Source organism: Azolla caroliniana, unplaced genomic scaffold, assembly GCF_043228905.1.
Source record: "Azolla caroliniana isolate FFs.n. ecotype wild unplaced genomic scaffold, voAzoCaro1.0.p SCAF_17, whole genome shotgun sequence".
Taxonomy (NCBI): domain Eukaryota; kingdom Viridiplantae; phylum Streptophyta; class Polypodiopsida; order Salviniales; family Salviniaceae; genus Azolla; species Azolla caroliniana.
The window spans coordinates 4871812-4886981 of record NW_028230452.1 but is presented as its reverse complement, the minus strand read 5'-3'; the positions used below and the strand labels follow the sequence as shown (position 1 = coordinate 4886981).

Sequence of the window (15170 nt, the reverse complement as noted above, 5' to 3'; positions counted from 1 at the left end):
CCTTCTTCTTTTTCTCTGTTCCTGCTGCTGCTTCTTGTCTTTCTTTCTTCCGATGGCGGCTCTGAAGTTTTCACAGAGCAAGTTCGCCCGCCCTATGCGACACCTATACAGCAATTGCACCAATTCTCGAGGAGGAGGAGGAGAAAAGAGTATAAGTGAAGATAGTCACGACTTGGTCGCCCTGAATTTCTCTTCTTCTTCTTCCTCTTCTTCCTCTTCTTCTTCTTCTGCAGAGGTTAATGTTGACATTCATGAAGAAGAACACTCAGAAAGCAACCAATGTAATGCACCCATCGCCGAAGCTCAAGAAGAAGCCCTTCGTCTTCTCCGATTCTGTCTCAATGCCAAGGGTGTTCTCAGATCTCAGGATACTGATGCAGATCTGGCACGGTTCCTCAAGGCACGCGCTTATGATACCACGAAAGCCAGGATGATGTATGAGGCCATGGTGGAGTGGCGCAAAGAAATTGGTGCAGACACCATCATAGAGGCACTTCTCTTATCCTCTTTATATATAGCATAGCATACACATACACATACACAAAAGGGAGGATGATCTATGACACCATGGTGGAGTGGTGGCCAGAAATTGGTACACAGACACAAAATTGTAGAGGCACTTCTCATCTTCTTTATACATACATACACAGCATAACCAAGCATACATAACCAAGTATGTCGATCCGTGGGCCTATGCATTTATAATTTGTATGTATGTTTAAACATGCATCGATGTATGTCTGTGATTCATTCATTGAATTCAGAGGTTGCATGATAGCAAGGTTTAGTATTTAGGATTTAAATTCTAGGGGTTTCATTCTAATTTTATGGATGAAACCCTACATTCTATTCACTACTCTACAATTTAGGGTTAGATTGTACAGTAGTAATGCATACTGGGAGATATTAACATGGTTACTTTAAAATATGAATACTACATGAATCCTACTAGTATTGACAGATCTGTATGGCATATACTTAAAAAGGAGTGAGGAGGCTTGACGATCACTGACCTTCACTTTCACAAGGATGAGAGCAACTGAAGAATTGTACTTTCCACTATAACTTTAAATAAGAAAAATAAGAAACTCACGTAGCATTGACAGATATGCATGACTTATACAGAGGAGAACAACCAAAGAATTTAGACTTCACCTGATTACTTTAAATAAGAATGCCATATAAATCCTACTATTATGGATAGATCTGTTTATGATATATTTAAAAAGAGTTGGAATGCTTGATGATTGCAGACTTTCACATTCCCAGAGAGAAGAGCAACCAAAGAATTATACCCTCATTTCCACCACAAGACAGACAAACATGGGCGGCCATTGTATGTGGAAAGGTATGGGCAGCTTCATTTGGAAGATCTCCTCCGGATCACGACTCTTGACCGGCTCTTCCTCTACCACATCAAAGAGTGGGAAATTCTGCTGAACTGGAAATTTCCAGCATGTTCAAAAATTGCTGGCAGGCCAATTTCACAATCATTAACCATTTTGGACCTGAAAGGAGTGGTATGTAATTTGTTTTCTGCTTTCTCCTTGATGAATTGATCGTTGTTTTTTGGCATGCAATGGTACCCTTGGTTTTAGTGTAATGGACTCTTGTTTGGGTTTTTATCAACCTTTTTTTATATGCAATGCTATGTCTATTGAGTAGTCTGGCAATGAGGTTTTGGTTACCCGTCCCAATTGACAATTTTCGGCATCTAATCCAATGTTTATTAATTGGTCTACTAGTGTGGTTCTTTCTCGTTTGGTCGGTCTTTTTCAGCATGCAACATACGATATCTACTAGGTTGTCTAGTAATAGTTTATTTCCATCTTAATCAACCATTGTCAACATACAACCTTATGTTTATTGGCTAGTAATGAGGTTCTTTTCGGATGTCGATCGTCCTTTTCAGGCATGCTATCCAGTGTCTATTAATTAGGCTAGCAATGTACTTCTTTTTCAGCATGCTATCTGATGTGTTTTTGGGCAGCCTTACAATGTCGTTCTTTTAATGTCTTAATCGAGTTTTTTTCAGCTTGCAATGTAATGTTTTTCAACTAGTCTAGTAATACGGTTTCAGTAACTTGAATGACGTTTTTTCAGCTGCAATACCCCAATGTTTAGAGTATGTAAGTCTTATAAGGTGGGTGATTCTTATTTGTGTTTTAATGGGTGGGTCTAGACAATGAAGCACTTGAGCAAGCCAGTTCGTCATTTCATCCAAAAGATTACGAGGATCGATCAAGATTACTACCCAGAGCACCTTGGTAGGATGATCATCATCAATGCCCCTACCACTTTCAAGGCCATGTGGCAACTCATCAAGCCATGGCTTGACAAGAACACTCAGAAGAAGATTGAGGTGCATGGATCAAATTATGCTGCCAAATTGCTCGAATTGGTGGATCCTGAGAACCTTCCAGAGTTTCTCGGTGGCACTTGCCGGTGCAAAGGTGGATGTGAACACTCAGATGCAGGTCCGTGGAATGAATTCCCATATCAGCCGAATTATGGAGATTGCTAAGACGGCTCTTGTGCATGGAATCGTGATTTGTTTAGTGCCCTGGTTCCGGACTTTTTTAAAGAGACTTGTTTTGCATTTTATTGGATTGAGTTGGATGATGGAACAACAAGTTGTTGCTCATCGATCAGTTTGGTTTCGAAGTTTCATTCCATTATTCATCTTATGTATATGGTAAGAGTTTGACAGCAATGAAGTCAGACCAATAGAAGAATGGAGCCGAATTTTGCCCTCAAGATCATAGATCAATAATGATTTTGAAAGGTTTCACTATAATTGTTGTTACTATGAAGAAGTGATGCACATAACCTCCATGGAAAGTGTTTCAAATTCATTGAAGTAACGAAAGCTATTTTGGAAATAGTGTTCTATTGTGGCTCTTTTAAAGTGTTTTTTTTTATGCTACATGATTAAACTGGTCCATTCCAACACCATTGACATTTCTCATGTGAGATTAACAATCTCATAGTTCTCAAGATGTGTTATGAATACTTTTTATTCTTCCTAAATGAACTACTTTCTTTGTTTCGAAACTTCAAATCATACTCTTAGAGAATACTGAAATTAATGGTTAGAGGTTTTTTACACAGTTATACTTTTTGATGTCCATTATGTTCTAATCAACTAATCATAACCTATTTTTAGCTAATTAACAATATCCATTACATACTAATCATGACCTATGTAGATTGGCACTAGCCTAAAACCTTAGGGTGGAGGAACATCTTTGGAAGTGTTGGTTTGTAGGTACTCTCCTCTAGCCTTTGATACATCATTCTTCAATGTTTCCCACATTTGTTAAAAGTAAGGAATGCAATGTAGTTTTCTATCTTTTTCACTCAAGTGAGAACCAACAAATGTACACGCAAACAGCTTTAGTTCCAACTTAGTTTACAATATGAAATCCTGATCTGCATAAATTGACACATGTACTACAATATCAGTTTTGGCAAAAGGAAAAAGACACATAACATGCTTAAAACAGCGAATAGCTCAACAAGCCGTATATCTGTAACTTTGTGGATTGGATACATTATAATTTATTGTTAAGATTATGTAGAACAAAGAACATCAACTTAAAAACTTTTAAGAACCATACATACATTACTTTGATAATACACCCAAAAAGTATTGTAAATGTGTCCCATCCATAAAACACATGACCGATTGAACATGGATAACCATTTATTATAATGAAAGAATGAACATTTCAAATGAGCCACATATCTCTCACTTTCCCTTGTTTAGATAATAATTCAAGGGAATATGCAATGGATGTAGAGAACATATGCCTAGGCATCACAAAAAGTGGCCTTACAAGAAACCTTAAGATATGGCTTCATAGTTCGGGAAAAATAAATACAAATGAAGAATGCATAATATGCTTTCCCTTTACACCTAATAAAATATTGTCACAAGTACACGATGCCTAAAAAAATGTGTATAGAATTTGGTATATCATAATATGGAACAAAAACTTTAGTAATGCTTTTTCATAACATCAATGTTGAGCTCTTCATCCGGTGCACTGAAAAAGCACATAGAACACATCATAAGTGCAACCGTGTGAAAATATATAGATTGATATAACTTGAAACCTTGCCAAATGCTCCTTGGAAGAATAACCGTGCCACTACGCCCAATTCAGGAATCCCATTTCCGAGAAAGTTCTAGCAACATTTGGTTCATCACCTCGCACATGATAAATAGCTTGATATAGCAAATTTTGAAGTTTAAAAATTGATTACTAACATGAATAGTGCACAATTCAAATCTAAAACCAGTATAAGGCATCTTATGATGCAAAGTTGTCTTATAATGAGTAAATACTCTCAACGAAAGTGAAGTCACTATGTTTAGACGTTATGGTGGGAAGTAAGTGCACTTCAAAGGAGAAGATTAGTCATCTAACCAATTTCAAATTTAATCATTAGTTGAAAAAGTGTAATGTCACTTGTAAGCTTCAACTTTTGGTTGCAAAAAAATTCAAGATGGATTCTCTATTATAAAAACCCCATCTAGTGCTCTACGAAAGTTAGACTTCATATAAGAATTATAACATAAAAATTATTGAGATTAAATAGCTCTCTAATCTCGAGGATATTCCAAATCTTAAACTGCTCATTACTCTATGAGTTATAGCAGCACTTCATTTCAATAAGTTCACAAACATTGTTGTATCTCAAACGACAATCAAGGATCTTTCATTCATGAGCTTCTTGAGAACAAGCAATTGTATGTATCATGACTTGAAAGGAGGATATGAAGGAAGATTGAAGGGATGCCTTGAACATGTCCAACCATAAGGGGATCAAAGGGCCCTAAAGTATGCATAAGTTTTCCCATGAACTATTTTGATGATCATGCATGGTTCTAGTTAATGTTACAAAGCTATAAACTAAATCCACAATGTTATCTTAGCAAAACATCACATATCTAGAAACATGATTTGTGTTGGGGTAAAGTTTGTTAGTTGCAAATTGCAGCACCGACTCTACATTTCGCTCTTAGAATTCCAGTTTGGAACACACAAGATTGCAAACATAAGTTTGTCTGCTACATTTAAGCGAGGCCCCGTTATGATGGCACAATTCACGATATAACTTGCGACAATACCGGAACGAGAATGTGGTATTGACTTTATATAACTTGCAAAGGAAGTCTCCGATGGTGGGCATTGGGGCAGAAAGGTTTTCTTTGTAAGGGGGGTTGGGGCCCACTGTTATAGTTATAGAAAACTACACACAAAAAAGAAGAGAAGGATTTGTGAGCTACTTCTATAGTAACTATAGAAAACTACATAAAAAAAAGAAGGAAGAGAAGGATTTGTGGGCTATTTTTATAGTTATAGAAAACTACATAAAAAAAATGGAAGAGAAGGATTTGTGGGCTATTTTTATAGTTATAGAAAACTACATAAAAAAAATGGAAGAGAAGGATTTGTGGGCTATTTTTATAGTTATAGAAAACTACATAAAAAAATGGAAGAGAAGGATTTGTGGGCTATTTTTATAGTTATAGAAAACTACATAAAAGGGAAAAAGAAACTGAAGGATTTGTGGGCTACTTTTATAGTTATGTAGAATTAAAGTAACAATACAAGGCCTAAACCTTCCTTCTTCTTCTTCTTCTTCTTCTTCTTACTTGTTTTACTTCTCCTTCCAAAGATCAAGACATATACTGACGCAGACGAGGTTTAGGGTTCCCGATCAGGAATCAGTTCATTCTGGTAAATTTCCTCACCTTCTCCTCCGTTTACTCTCAGTTTAGATCCTGAGTCATCATCTCTGAGAAGCCTTCTAGAAGAGCGTCGGAGTGATGATGTTCTTCGTCTGGGAACAGAACAGCTGACAATGTGTTTTTATATGCATGTAATGATACAAATACGTTGTTTTTTTCTTTAATGTACGTGGTTAGTCATGGCTAAATTGATGATCCTGTCAGGATAGATGAATCGGGAGTTTAAGGAAGTTTTTCTTGTATCACCTCTCTGTTTCTAAGAGAAGAAAGAAGTGACCAAGAGAAAGTAAAGTGTAATCTAGTTTGTGGTTCCAGTAGAACCATAGATAAGAGAAAGAATGATTCCACAAGGAATAGAATGTGTTGGTAACGATAAAAGTCTATAGTGTAAGAGCTAGTATGTATGAGGGTTCAATGTGCATGCTGAAACATTTTATGTAGGACACAAATTTTTTTCCCATCTGCTCTTTTCTATGTGATGGTTTTTTCATGGAATTCATATGAGATTAATCATTATAATTCTAATTTATTTATCAGGTTAAGAATTTTTCTATTAATGAATTAAAATCTAGATTTTTCTTTCTATGGATTGGGTTGTCCATGCCAATTTTATGATGGATTATAGTTCTCATTTGTATAATTTTCAAGCTAAAAGTTTTCATTAATGAATAAAATTTAGAGTTTCTGTAAATTACTTCCTGTGGCAGCTTTCTATGGATGGATTTCTGTTGCAACTTATATGATGCATTACGATTCTAATTTGATCCATTTATCAAGTTAAGAAATTTCATTAACAAACAAAATCAAGCTAGGTTTTTTAAATTAGTTACGTGTGCACCTCTCTATGGAATGAGTTGCTCATGCATTTTGTAGTATGGGCTATGGTTTTAAACACTTCAATTAATGCTTTTTTCGAGTAGAAAATTTTTCATTAACTATTCCTATATGTTTTTTCTATTAGATGCGAGAGGATGAACCAAGCTGAGGTGCTTAACTTGGTGTCCGCAATTGAAATGAGCTTACTTCCTTGCCTACCGGCACGTGAACTTCAAGCAATGGATCGATCAGCTCATCCCTCTCACCAAGGTATGCCAACAAGTTTTTTATATGTAGAGGCTATGCCATGAAAACACAGAGCATCATGCACACACACACACACACACACAGTGTCTTCATTGAATGTTTCTTGTCATTCGCTTCACTTTGTTTACCACCAGTAGTATAATACAGTTCCCTGATTTTTCCTTTATTTTATTATTTCCTCAAATCCCACTGGTCAAACCTTGTAAAGAGAAACAAAGAGGATGAATTAGTCCAAGGGCACTGTACTTTATTAGAATAGAATAGTATAGAATTTGTATCATCCACAAGGAGGCCAATTTCGACCTATGGGATCAAGTAAACATATCATCTTGTGTGACTCCTTCCTAATAAGGGGGATTACTATTCTGTAGTAAAAACTTTATCTGAAAATAATGCACACATACATTTCGTCCATCAAATTCTCCAATATTTGGGGAATCAGAAGAAAGAAATGTTCACACTTGCTGATAGGATTTATTGTTCTGAATTTTTCTTTATTGATGAAGCTGATGTTGAGCGTCACGTGAAAGACTTCATGGAAGCAGCTAGGAAGCTTCAATTGTTTTTCATTTCTCTCCATCACAATCATCAACCTGGAAAGCAGGAGGCTTTGAAGAGGGTATGCGTAGTAATTGTTTGCATTTTGTGAAATTTGATCATGTCCTCTGTAATTGTGTTCTTTTTCGAGAGTTGGGAGGCTGCAGCAAGATTCTGTAATAATTACAATGGTGTATAAATTCTCATGAAATAAGAAATAAAATTGGTTTATTGTTTGATTCGACAGCATGACATGAGTCAGAGAATGGACTCATGGTGGGTTCCTGAAAGAATTGCCAGATCTTCTGAACTATGCACATAGATGCAAACGAAAAGAGATAGTAAACATTATACTTTAAGATCAATCATGTCAAAGATTATACTTTAAGTCTGGCCTGTGATAGAATAGAGATTTTAACTCTAGTAGTGTTTTAATTAGCAAATTAACATAAAAGTCATGTCATGACCACGTTACAAATGCTACAAACTAACCTTCACAATTAAATGATCCACAATTCCATTCAAGTTCATGTAGCCCTCAAAAAGGATGGTTAAGTACTTACAATTTGAAAAGTAATGCATGTTTTAACATCATTTGGTTTCATCGTTGATGCAATGTATCTGCAAAAAACTGTCTTCAAAAACATTGCATTAATTTGATATGTTTTGGCCATTGCAAAGGAGATAGAAGCTCTTGAGGAAGAACTAAAGGAAAAAAATGAGCTTTTAGAAAGACAAGGAAAGCTACTGAAGGGATGGCAGGATCTGCTGAATGCACAAAAGGCATCGATTGTTAATGAGTTGGAGAAAGTCTAAAACGAAAAATGTATAGACAAATGGTATTTTGCTTTATTCAATTGATGCAATGGTTTCTTATAAAAAAGGTTGAACAAGATGAGATAAATATATATCAGACATTCAGCCAACAGAGAAGCTGTAATTCAAATGTATCACATTTCTTTCGATTCTTGCTCATTTGTTATTCACTAAAATCATTTCCTCAAATGATTTAAGAAGCATTGCATTGATGATTCACTTCTAGTTTTATGATGTTTGCAAAGCAGGTGGTATCTTCAGTTTCCCGTAGAACCAGTAAAAATTATTCAGTTGTGTATACATTGTTGTACATGCTCAATGATAATCTCTTTTTCTATGACACTAGAACAAATCAGCAATCTGTGTGGCTTCTTTTTTGAAAGGATTTGCAGATCTTATGAGTAAAAGCTGAGATCATCTTTTAATTGAATCAAAGAAGAACAAAGAGTTGAGAATGGTTCATTTTGTGGCCCAAATTATATCTATGCTGATAAATTTTAGTATATGATTGAATGATTAGATAAAACATAACACCTGATCAACCTTATAACTCTGGGGTTTGGTAGCCTGTAGACCACATGATTAAACCTGCCTTTTTAAGTAGATAGTGTGCACTGTAGTTGGCTTCATGCAGTCACTGAGCCTTGTTATGACTGGTTATCCATGACTTGACAAATGGGGGTGTTTGTTTTAACATAGGCATGATGCCCACATGTGGATATAAAAGATCCATTTATTTATTTTCCTTTTTGTATGTGTTTAACATAGGTGTCACGCTAGGCTGTAGGCAAAAAGAAATGCAGATCTATTTGTTCTACTTCGTTTTTGTGTTTTTTTTGTAGTATTTGAACGTATACTTGACAAACTAGTGAGAATATATCATGGATTTCACTGTCAAAAAACTGAGGTTTATTTCCTCGGAATTCAAATCCTGAAGTGTAGTGCAAAAGCCAGTGGCTTATTTCCAAGGCTTTATTAATAAAAATAAATATAAAATATAATCTTCAACACACTATCTTGGCATCTTGAGAATGCTTAAGCTAAGATCACATAGAAGTTTGCGGATAATAGCATGTAACCATCTTGAAACTCTCAATAGAAGAATCACACAACCTTGCTTAACTATGCACATAGTCCATCACATACCATTTTTGCATATCAGAACCTCATAGAAGAGGGGCAAGCTCGTACAAGGGGTGAATGAAGAAGAGGGTTTTGCAGTTCATCATAATTATTTTATTCAATTTCCTGAAGACCAACAAACAGAAGAATGACACAAAACCTAATTTTATAAGGCAAATAAGGGACACGGTACATTTGAACCATCATTAATTTTAGGGAAAAGTACCAGGATACCCCTGGAAGTTGATCTATTTACCAAAATGCCCTATGCACCAAAGATTTGAGTGTATAAATTACTTTATAAAGTGTAATTTTTGGACATAGGGGTAGTTTGGTAAATTTGGAACTTCCAAGGGCATTCTAGTAAATAGACGAACTTCCAAGGGTATCATGGTACTTTTCCCTTAATTTTATTAAACTTTCTGGAGACCAATGAGCAGAAGAATGACATAAAACCTCTTTGTTAGAAGGCAATGAAAGGACACTAGGTAAGAATTCTTGATTTTGGTTTAACTGTTGTTTTCTGAATACTTTTCTCTAAACAAAAGTACCTCTGATTCAAGAATGTTAGCTTCCAAAATACTGAATCAAAGTAATAAAAAATCAAGAATTGGCTCGTTCATCTATACTATCCTTGGTTAAACAATTATTCTCTTAGAAGAAGTTAATATATATATTTTTCTTTCTTTCTATATCTTTATCCCACTCTACACATAACATTGCACCCCCAATCCAAGAATATTGGCTTCCAGATACTGAATCAAAGTAATAAAAGATCAAGAATAGGCTCATCCATCTATATACCATCCTTGGTTGAACAATTATTCTCTTAGAAGAAATTAATATTTCTTTCTTTCTTTCTTTCTTTCTTTCTTTCTATATCTTTATCCCACTCTACACATACCATTGCACTCCCAATTCAAGAATGTTAGCTTCCAGATACAGAAACAAAATAATAAAAAATCAAGAAGAGGCCCATTCATCTATATCAATGACTTAATTTTTCCAATATTTCAGATACTGAAGCCAAGTAAAGATGCATCAAGAAGATCTTCATCTGTAACAAATGGAATGGTTTTCATAACCTTTACGTGTAAAGGTTGCTTGATATCTTCAGAGCCTGAATACATATTCAAGTCCAGATACATCAGTGAAAATCTTAAGAAGAATATTACATGAAAATGTTTTCAAGTCTATTGTCAAATTTAAATTTTGATTGTTACCCTGGATAGTTGGCACACATACAGCACCAAAATGGGCGTCAGTAAATTGGAGGAGCAAAAACTGATATAAATTGGAGGCTAAAGGTGATGCAGACCTTACGATTTTTGGCTTAATAAGAGACACCTGTTCAGTTGAGCAACAAAGAACATTAACTATCTTCCACGCGTACACACATACATATATTGCCATACTTGACAAAGAATGTTGTTAACAAAAGACAACTTTCTTCACACCTGTCCAAAATGGTTTACTCCAGCCACATGTCGGACAATTTGAGACATTTGGAGTCCCTCCTCAAAATCGAAGGCAATATCCCTCAGCATTGTTCCAGCAATTCCCTTGCCCAAAGCTTTTCCATATGACTCCTATAACCACAATACATGCAGCAATAATACATTGTAATAGGTTTAAGTTATGGTTTACGGTAATACAAGCAGCGGGGAAGAAAAATATATGGCAACTAAGAATAAATAATCATCTCAATACTCTTAACTGAAAGTAAATTGGTCAAAACATGATATCTACTTTGAGTGTCCAGAGCTCCAGGAAATGATTCTTTTGTGCTTCGAAGTCATCCATTTGCTCTAATCTTACAGCTTCCATTTGTGAAAATCTTCGTCTAGCAAATCTGACCAAGTCTGTGTGTGTTTCTCGACGCCGATTCTCTACATCAAGACCTACCTGACAAGAAAAATAAAAAACCATTTACTTGTATAACTAGATAAAGAACCAAAGTGAAGGACACAAAACGCAAAGATTCCTCAGGTTAACGAAGCTAACCAGGGATATAGAATATAACAAGCAGCATTTTGAAGAGTGATGATCACAAAGATCAAAGCAATAATAAACAAAGTTTTCACAGCTTACCTGAAATGCACCAGTTACAGCACACGCAATCAAAGAATCTGTATGTGAGAGATTGAAACTTATGTTTGGTGGATTCCATGAATGCCCAGTTACAAAACAGGATGGCCATATAATCTGATTTGTTATCATCAAAAAACATGTACAATATTGAGAATTTTACATACACTGACTAATGAATGTATGCATACAAACACCTTGACTTGTGTATGGGTGTACATATGAAGAATGATGACATATACATAGATTATTAGTTGAGCACATGTATATACACATGCATAAACAACGTGAAATATGATGTACAGAGAAATAGATGGATGTATACATCTATGCATAGAATGAACCATACGTATCATACGCACATTTGCATTCGAGAATGATTCAATCAAACGTGTATGGTAAATCATCTCAAAGTTGGATTGGATTGACTAGGGTCTATATTATATATTGATTCACTCTCAATCCTAATAAGTGGACTCTAATCCATTGTGAACCACCAACATAAGTATGGTTGTAATATTTGCATTGTATCACAATGCATACTTTTGGGATGCAAATCAAGACATCTCTATCATTGTCACTTTAGAACTTTACAAAAATATGAGTATGAACTATAGAGATTGAATCAAAATATGTCATTATAAATCATAATCAAACGATCAAAAACTCATAAAACGTATATTCGAGAATATGAAGAAAACATGACATAGGCAGAATTAACATAACAACTTACCTCTAGGGTGACCTAATTTCTAATAACAAAGAAAGAAAGGAAGGAAGGAAAAGGAACATGACACTAACATAAAATTTTGTCATGACGTAGGCAGTAGTAGCATAACAACTTACCACTCGGGTGAGCTAATTTCTAATAACAAAGAAAGAAAGAAAAAGAAGAAAAAGGAACATGACACTAACATAAAAATTTGCTCATGACACTAACAAGAGGATATGCGAAAGTTGGGAATTGAACCCAAGACACAAGTAATAGTAACACAACAACTTACCACTAGGTTGTGCTTAGTTGTAATAATAAAAAAATAAAAGAAAAAAATTATTATAACACTAACATAAAATTTTGCTATGACATGGTACTAATGAGAGAGAGAGAGAGAGAAAGAGATGAGAAATTTGGGAATCAAACCAAAGACATAGACAGCAATAGCATGACTCCTTACCACTAGGGTGAGCTAAATTGTAATGATAATAAATGAAAAAAAAGAAATAAAAAAAGGAGCACGTATTTTTCCCATTTCAAACGTGTTCGTTTCCAAATGTTAGAATGCTTACACGAACACGAATATTACGTTCTATCCATCTATGTATATATATGCACACACTCACTTCTTTCATCAATTCAAAAAGTAAAACTTATAGACGAGATAAACAAGCAATGAGACATGTTTACCTCTGGTTTCCCAAAACTGTTTTTCTCAAATATTAAAGCACTAGGATCAATAAGTTCACCTGCATCTGCATGACAAACAATAGCCTTGCAGCATGTAAAAGAGTTTGACTAAATGTGCAATCAAATTCAATAGATATAAGTAATTTTCTCATTTTCAGTTCCATACATTTAGCAAGCAGCGTACGTGCCAGAACACGTGTCAGAAGATACTCCTTAGCTTTATGCTTCATTGTATCCATAAGATGGGTTCTTTCTTCATGAGATATAATGCCTTTATACAGGGATAAATTTGATTCTCGTATTTCATTAGGGAAAAGGCACCATATATGTACTTCCCTGTACTTCAAAGATATCAAGTATGAACAAGATAGAAATTGCATACGAGAACACACTGATCAACGTAAAATGAACACACTACTTAAAATGAACACACTGATCAACGTAAGATGTTTTACAGTTCAAATACATGAACTACAGTTTCTACCCATGGGTTTAGGGTTTAGGGCTCAATTTTGCACTTTAAACCTATTTTGGTTAAGAATATCTATATAGTAACCATGAGCTCATAACTCAAATAATGACATAAGTGAAAATCTTTAGAGTCAAATTTCCATGGAAAAGCACTATTAATTTGGAACTAGATGAACAGAGAAGCTTATTCCAAACAATTAATTTTATTTTTACTGGCCTAAATAAGAGATTACTCACATTGGTGTAGGAGGTTCAAATATTACTTTTGGGGTGGTACACAGGTGTTTCCAATGCCATGATTTTGGTCCAAAGGAACTAGAACTGATCAGCATCCTCTGCCTACAAGCACAAGCCATGAATAGACAACTTGAATCCCAAGTAGCATTAAACATTTACCCAAATTTAATTGTATTTGATATTTTGAATCATTTTTACATGTCACTACAAATATTTTGTAATCTCATGAATTTGTTCTATGCCCCCATGCCTACAGTCAATTAATCTTCATGTACCCATTACGAAGTGGTGACAAAAACCACAGCCTCTAGCAAAGATTATTATGCTTCAGTGTCGAGAACCCAAAATGCATGAATCATTGCCAGCCATACCATTTTCCTCTATAATCACAAATGAACATACCGCAAATTACTTTTCAAAGGTTCCTCATTCATACCATCGATAATTTTGCTCATTGACATGTAAAATTTGAGATGGGAAACTAATTGCAACTCAACCAAGTCTTCCCTTGACTTGCCTTCTTCATCCTTTACATATTCATTGAATGCAACTTGCTCTACAGTCCAACTGGATTTCCTGAATGAGAGAACAAACCATGGGAACCCCAACCTAATTAATATGAGCATCGGAGAAGCAATGCTGAATCAATGATATTATCTGACAATATTATCTGTGTGTCAAAACGTACATGATGTTCAATCAATTTCGTTTTTACACCCAGGTCTTGATCTCTTTTACACAGACTGCTCCAATCAATGCTCAAGTGCTGGTGTATTGAGACAACTTCCAATAGGAGGTTTTGCTTCTTTCTTCTCTCAATTAACTATTTAACAGTGCCCAAATAGAATGATGTTATCAAGGTCCAACCATCTTACGTCCGCTTTCTACTCGGTCCGCCTTTCTTTCACCCTCCTCAAGCAAAGATCTCGAAACGAAAGAAAAACAGAGAAGCATGCAGACACAAAAACTTTTCTTCTTCATAGGCCTTTTTATTCTTGCAAAGAAGAAGCTTGAAATCAAGGGGGGAAAAAAACGAGGCGTGCAGTAGGCAAAATAGAAAGAAAACAAACAAAGAGAGTAGACACAAATTAACATTGTCTCGTCACAGTCTTTTCTTGCCAAACAAGGAGCTTCACGTGGTAGAAGAAAAACAGCAAGGGAAACAATGGATAAAATCACGAAATAAAGAGGAAAGGCAAATCAATCGAACCCTCATAAAAATGGAAGAAGACACCAGAACGAAACCGTGTCTTTCTTTCCTTCCGGGAAACTAAAACTTTGAAATTGCAGATCGGAGAACCAAAATACGACACAGACAGACAGAGAATGAAAGGAGAGAGGAACCAACCTTTCTTCTGCGAATTCTTTGCTAGCTGTCCCTTCTTTCTTTTTTGTCACAGTACTTCCATTCTTTTGTTGATGCTTGCTTGCAACCTTCCTCCCCGTTTCAGAGAGAGAGAGAGAGAGAGAGAGAGAGAGAGAGAGAGAGAGCAGCTCAGACCCGCGAAGCAGAAGAAGGAATTGAGAAGGCACGAGGGTATAGAAAGAAAGCATGTGTTTCTCCCGCTACATACATACATACATACATACATACATACATACATACCTACACCATACGTAATTTCACACACATACATACACCATACATAA

The 15170-nt window shown here is 35.4% G+C and overlaps 3 protein-coding genes across 4 annotated transcripts; 2 read left to right on the top strand and 1 right to left on the bottom strand.

Annotated features, from left to right (window-relative positions):
* Positions 1-35: 35 nt before the first annotated feature.
* On the top strand, positions 36-2955 carry LOC147852957 (sec14 cytosolic factor-like). Its single transcript, XM_087333400.1, has 3 exons — positions 36-490; positions 1254-1520; positions 2183-2955. Exons 1-3 carry the CDS (start codon positions 53-55, stop codon positions 2522-2524), a joined length of 1047 nt encoding a protein of 348 aa, XP_087189526.1. The 5' UTR covers positions 36-52; the 3' UTR covers positions 2525-2955.
* A 2662-nt stretch (positions 2956-5617) lies between these two features.
* LOC147852956 (mediator of RNA polymerase II transcription subunit-like protein) lies at positions 5618-8307 on the top strand. The gene is made up of 4 exons (XM_087332797.1): positions 5618-5750; positions 6723-6847; positions 7351-7463; positions 8063-8307. The coding sequence occupies exons 2-4, from the start codon at positions 6733-6735 to the stop codon at positions 8195-8197; spliced, it is 363 nt and encodes a 120-aa protein (XP_087188923.1). The 5' UTR covers positions 5618-5750; positions 6723-6732; the 3' UTR covers positions 8198-8307.
* Positions 8308-9761: 1454 nt separating this feature from the next.
* On the bottom strand, positions 9762-14992 carry LOC147852955 (4'-phosphopantetheinyl transferase superfamily). Of its 2 annotated transcripts, XM_087332881.1 has the most exons (9): positions 14869-14992; positions 13521-13622; positions 12979-13148; positions 12813-12877; positions 11411-11524; positions 11069-11224; positions 10777-10908; positions 10543-10666; positions 9762-10439 (listed from the first exon to the last, which is right to left on the bottom strand). In XM_087332881.1, exons 2-9 carry the CDS (start codon positions 13613-13615, stop codon positions 10333-10335), a joined length of 963 nt encoding a protein of 320 aa, XP_087189007.1. In that variant the 5' UTR covers positions 13616-13622; positions 14869-14992; the 3' UTR covers positions 9762-10332. The 2 variants fall into 2 exon arrangements, with proteins under 2 accessions (XP_087189007.1, XP_087189008.1); XM_087332882.1 differs by lacking the exon at positions 14869-14992 and having other exon boundaries at positions 12979-13153; positions 13521-13624.
* Positions 14993-15170: the final 178 nt, after the last annotated feature.

Coding starts and splice junctions, on each gene's coding strand:
- LOC147852956 (XM_087332797.1), top strand. CDS start 6,733: ATGAACCAAGCTGAGGTGCTTAACTTGGTGTCCGCAATTGAAATGAGC. Junction 6,848..7,350: donor AGCTCATCCCTCTCACCAAG/GTATGCCAACAA, acceptor TTATTGATGAAG/CTGATGTTGAGCGTCACGTG. Junction 7,464..8,062: donor AGCAGGAGGCTTTGAAGAGG/GTATGCGTAGTA, acceptor GCCATTGCAAAG/GAGATAGAAGCTCTTGAGGA.
- LOC147852957 (XM_087333400.1), top strand. CDS start 53: ATGGCGGCTCTGAAGTTTTCACAGAGCAAGTTCGCCCGCCCTATGCGA. Junction 491..1,253: donor GTGCAGACACCATCATAGAG/GCACTTCTCTTA, acceptor TGATGATTGCAG/ACTTTCACATTCCCAGAGAG. Junction 1,521..2,182: donor TTTTGGACCTGAAAGGAGTG/GTATGTAATTTG, acceptor GGGTGGGTCTAG/ACAATGAAGCACTTGAGCAA.
- LOC147852955 (XM_087332881.1), bottom strand. CDS start 13,615: ATGCTGATCAGTTCTAGTTCCTTTGGACCAAAATCATGGCATTGGAAA. Junction 13,149..13,520: donor TTTGAACCTCCTACACCAAT/GTGAGTAATCTC, acceptor TTTGAAGTACAG/GGAAGTACATATATGGTGCC. Junction 10,909..11,068: donor TGGAGCTCTGGACACTCAAA/GTAGATATCATG, acceptor TTGTGGTTATAG/GAGTCATATGGAAAAGCTTT.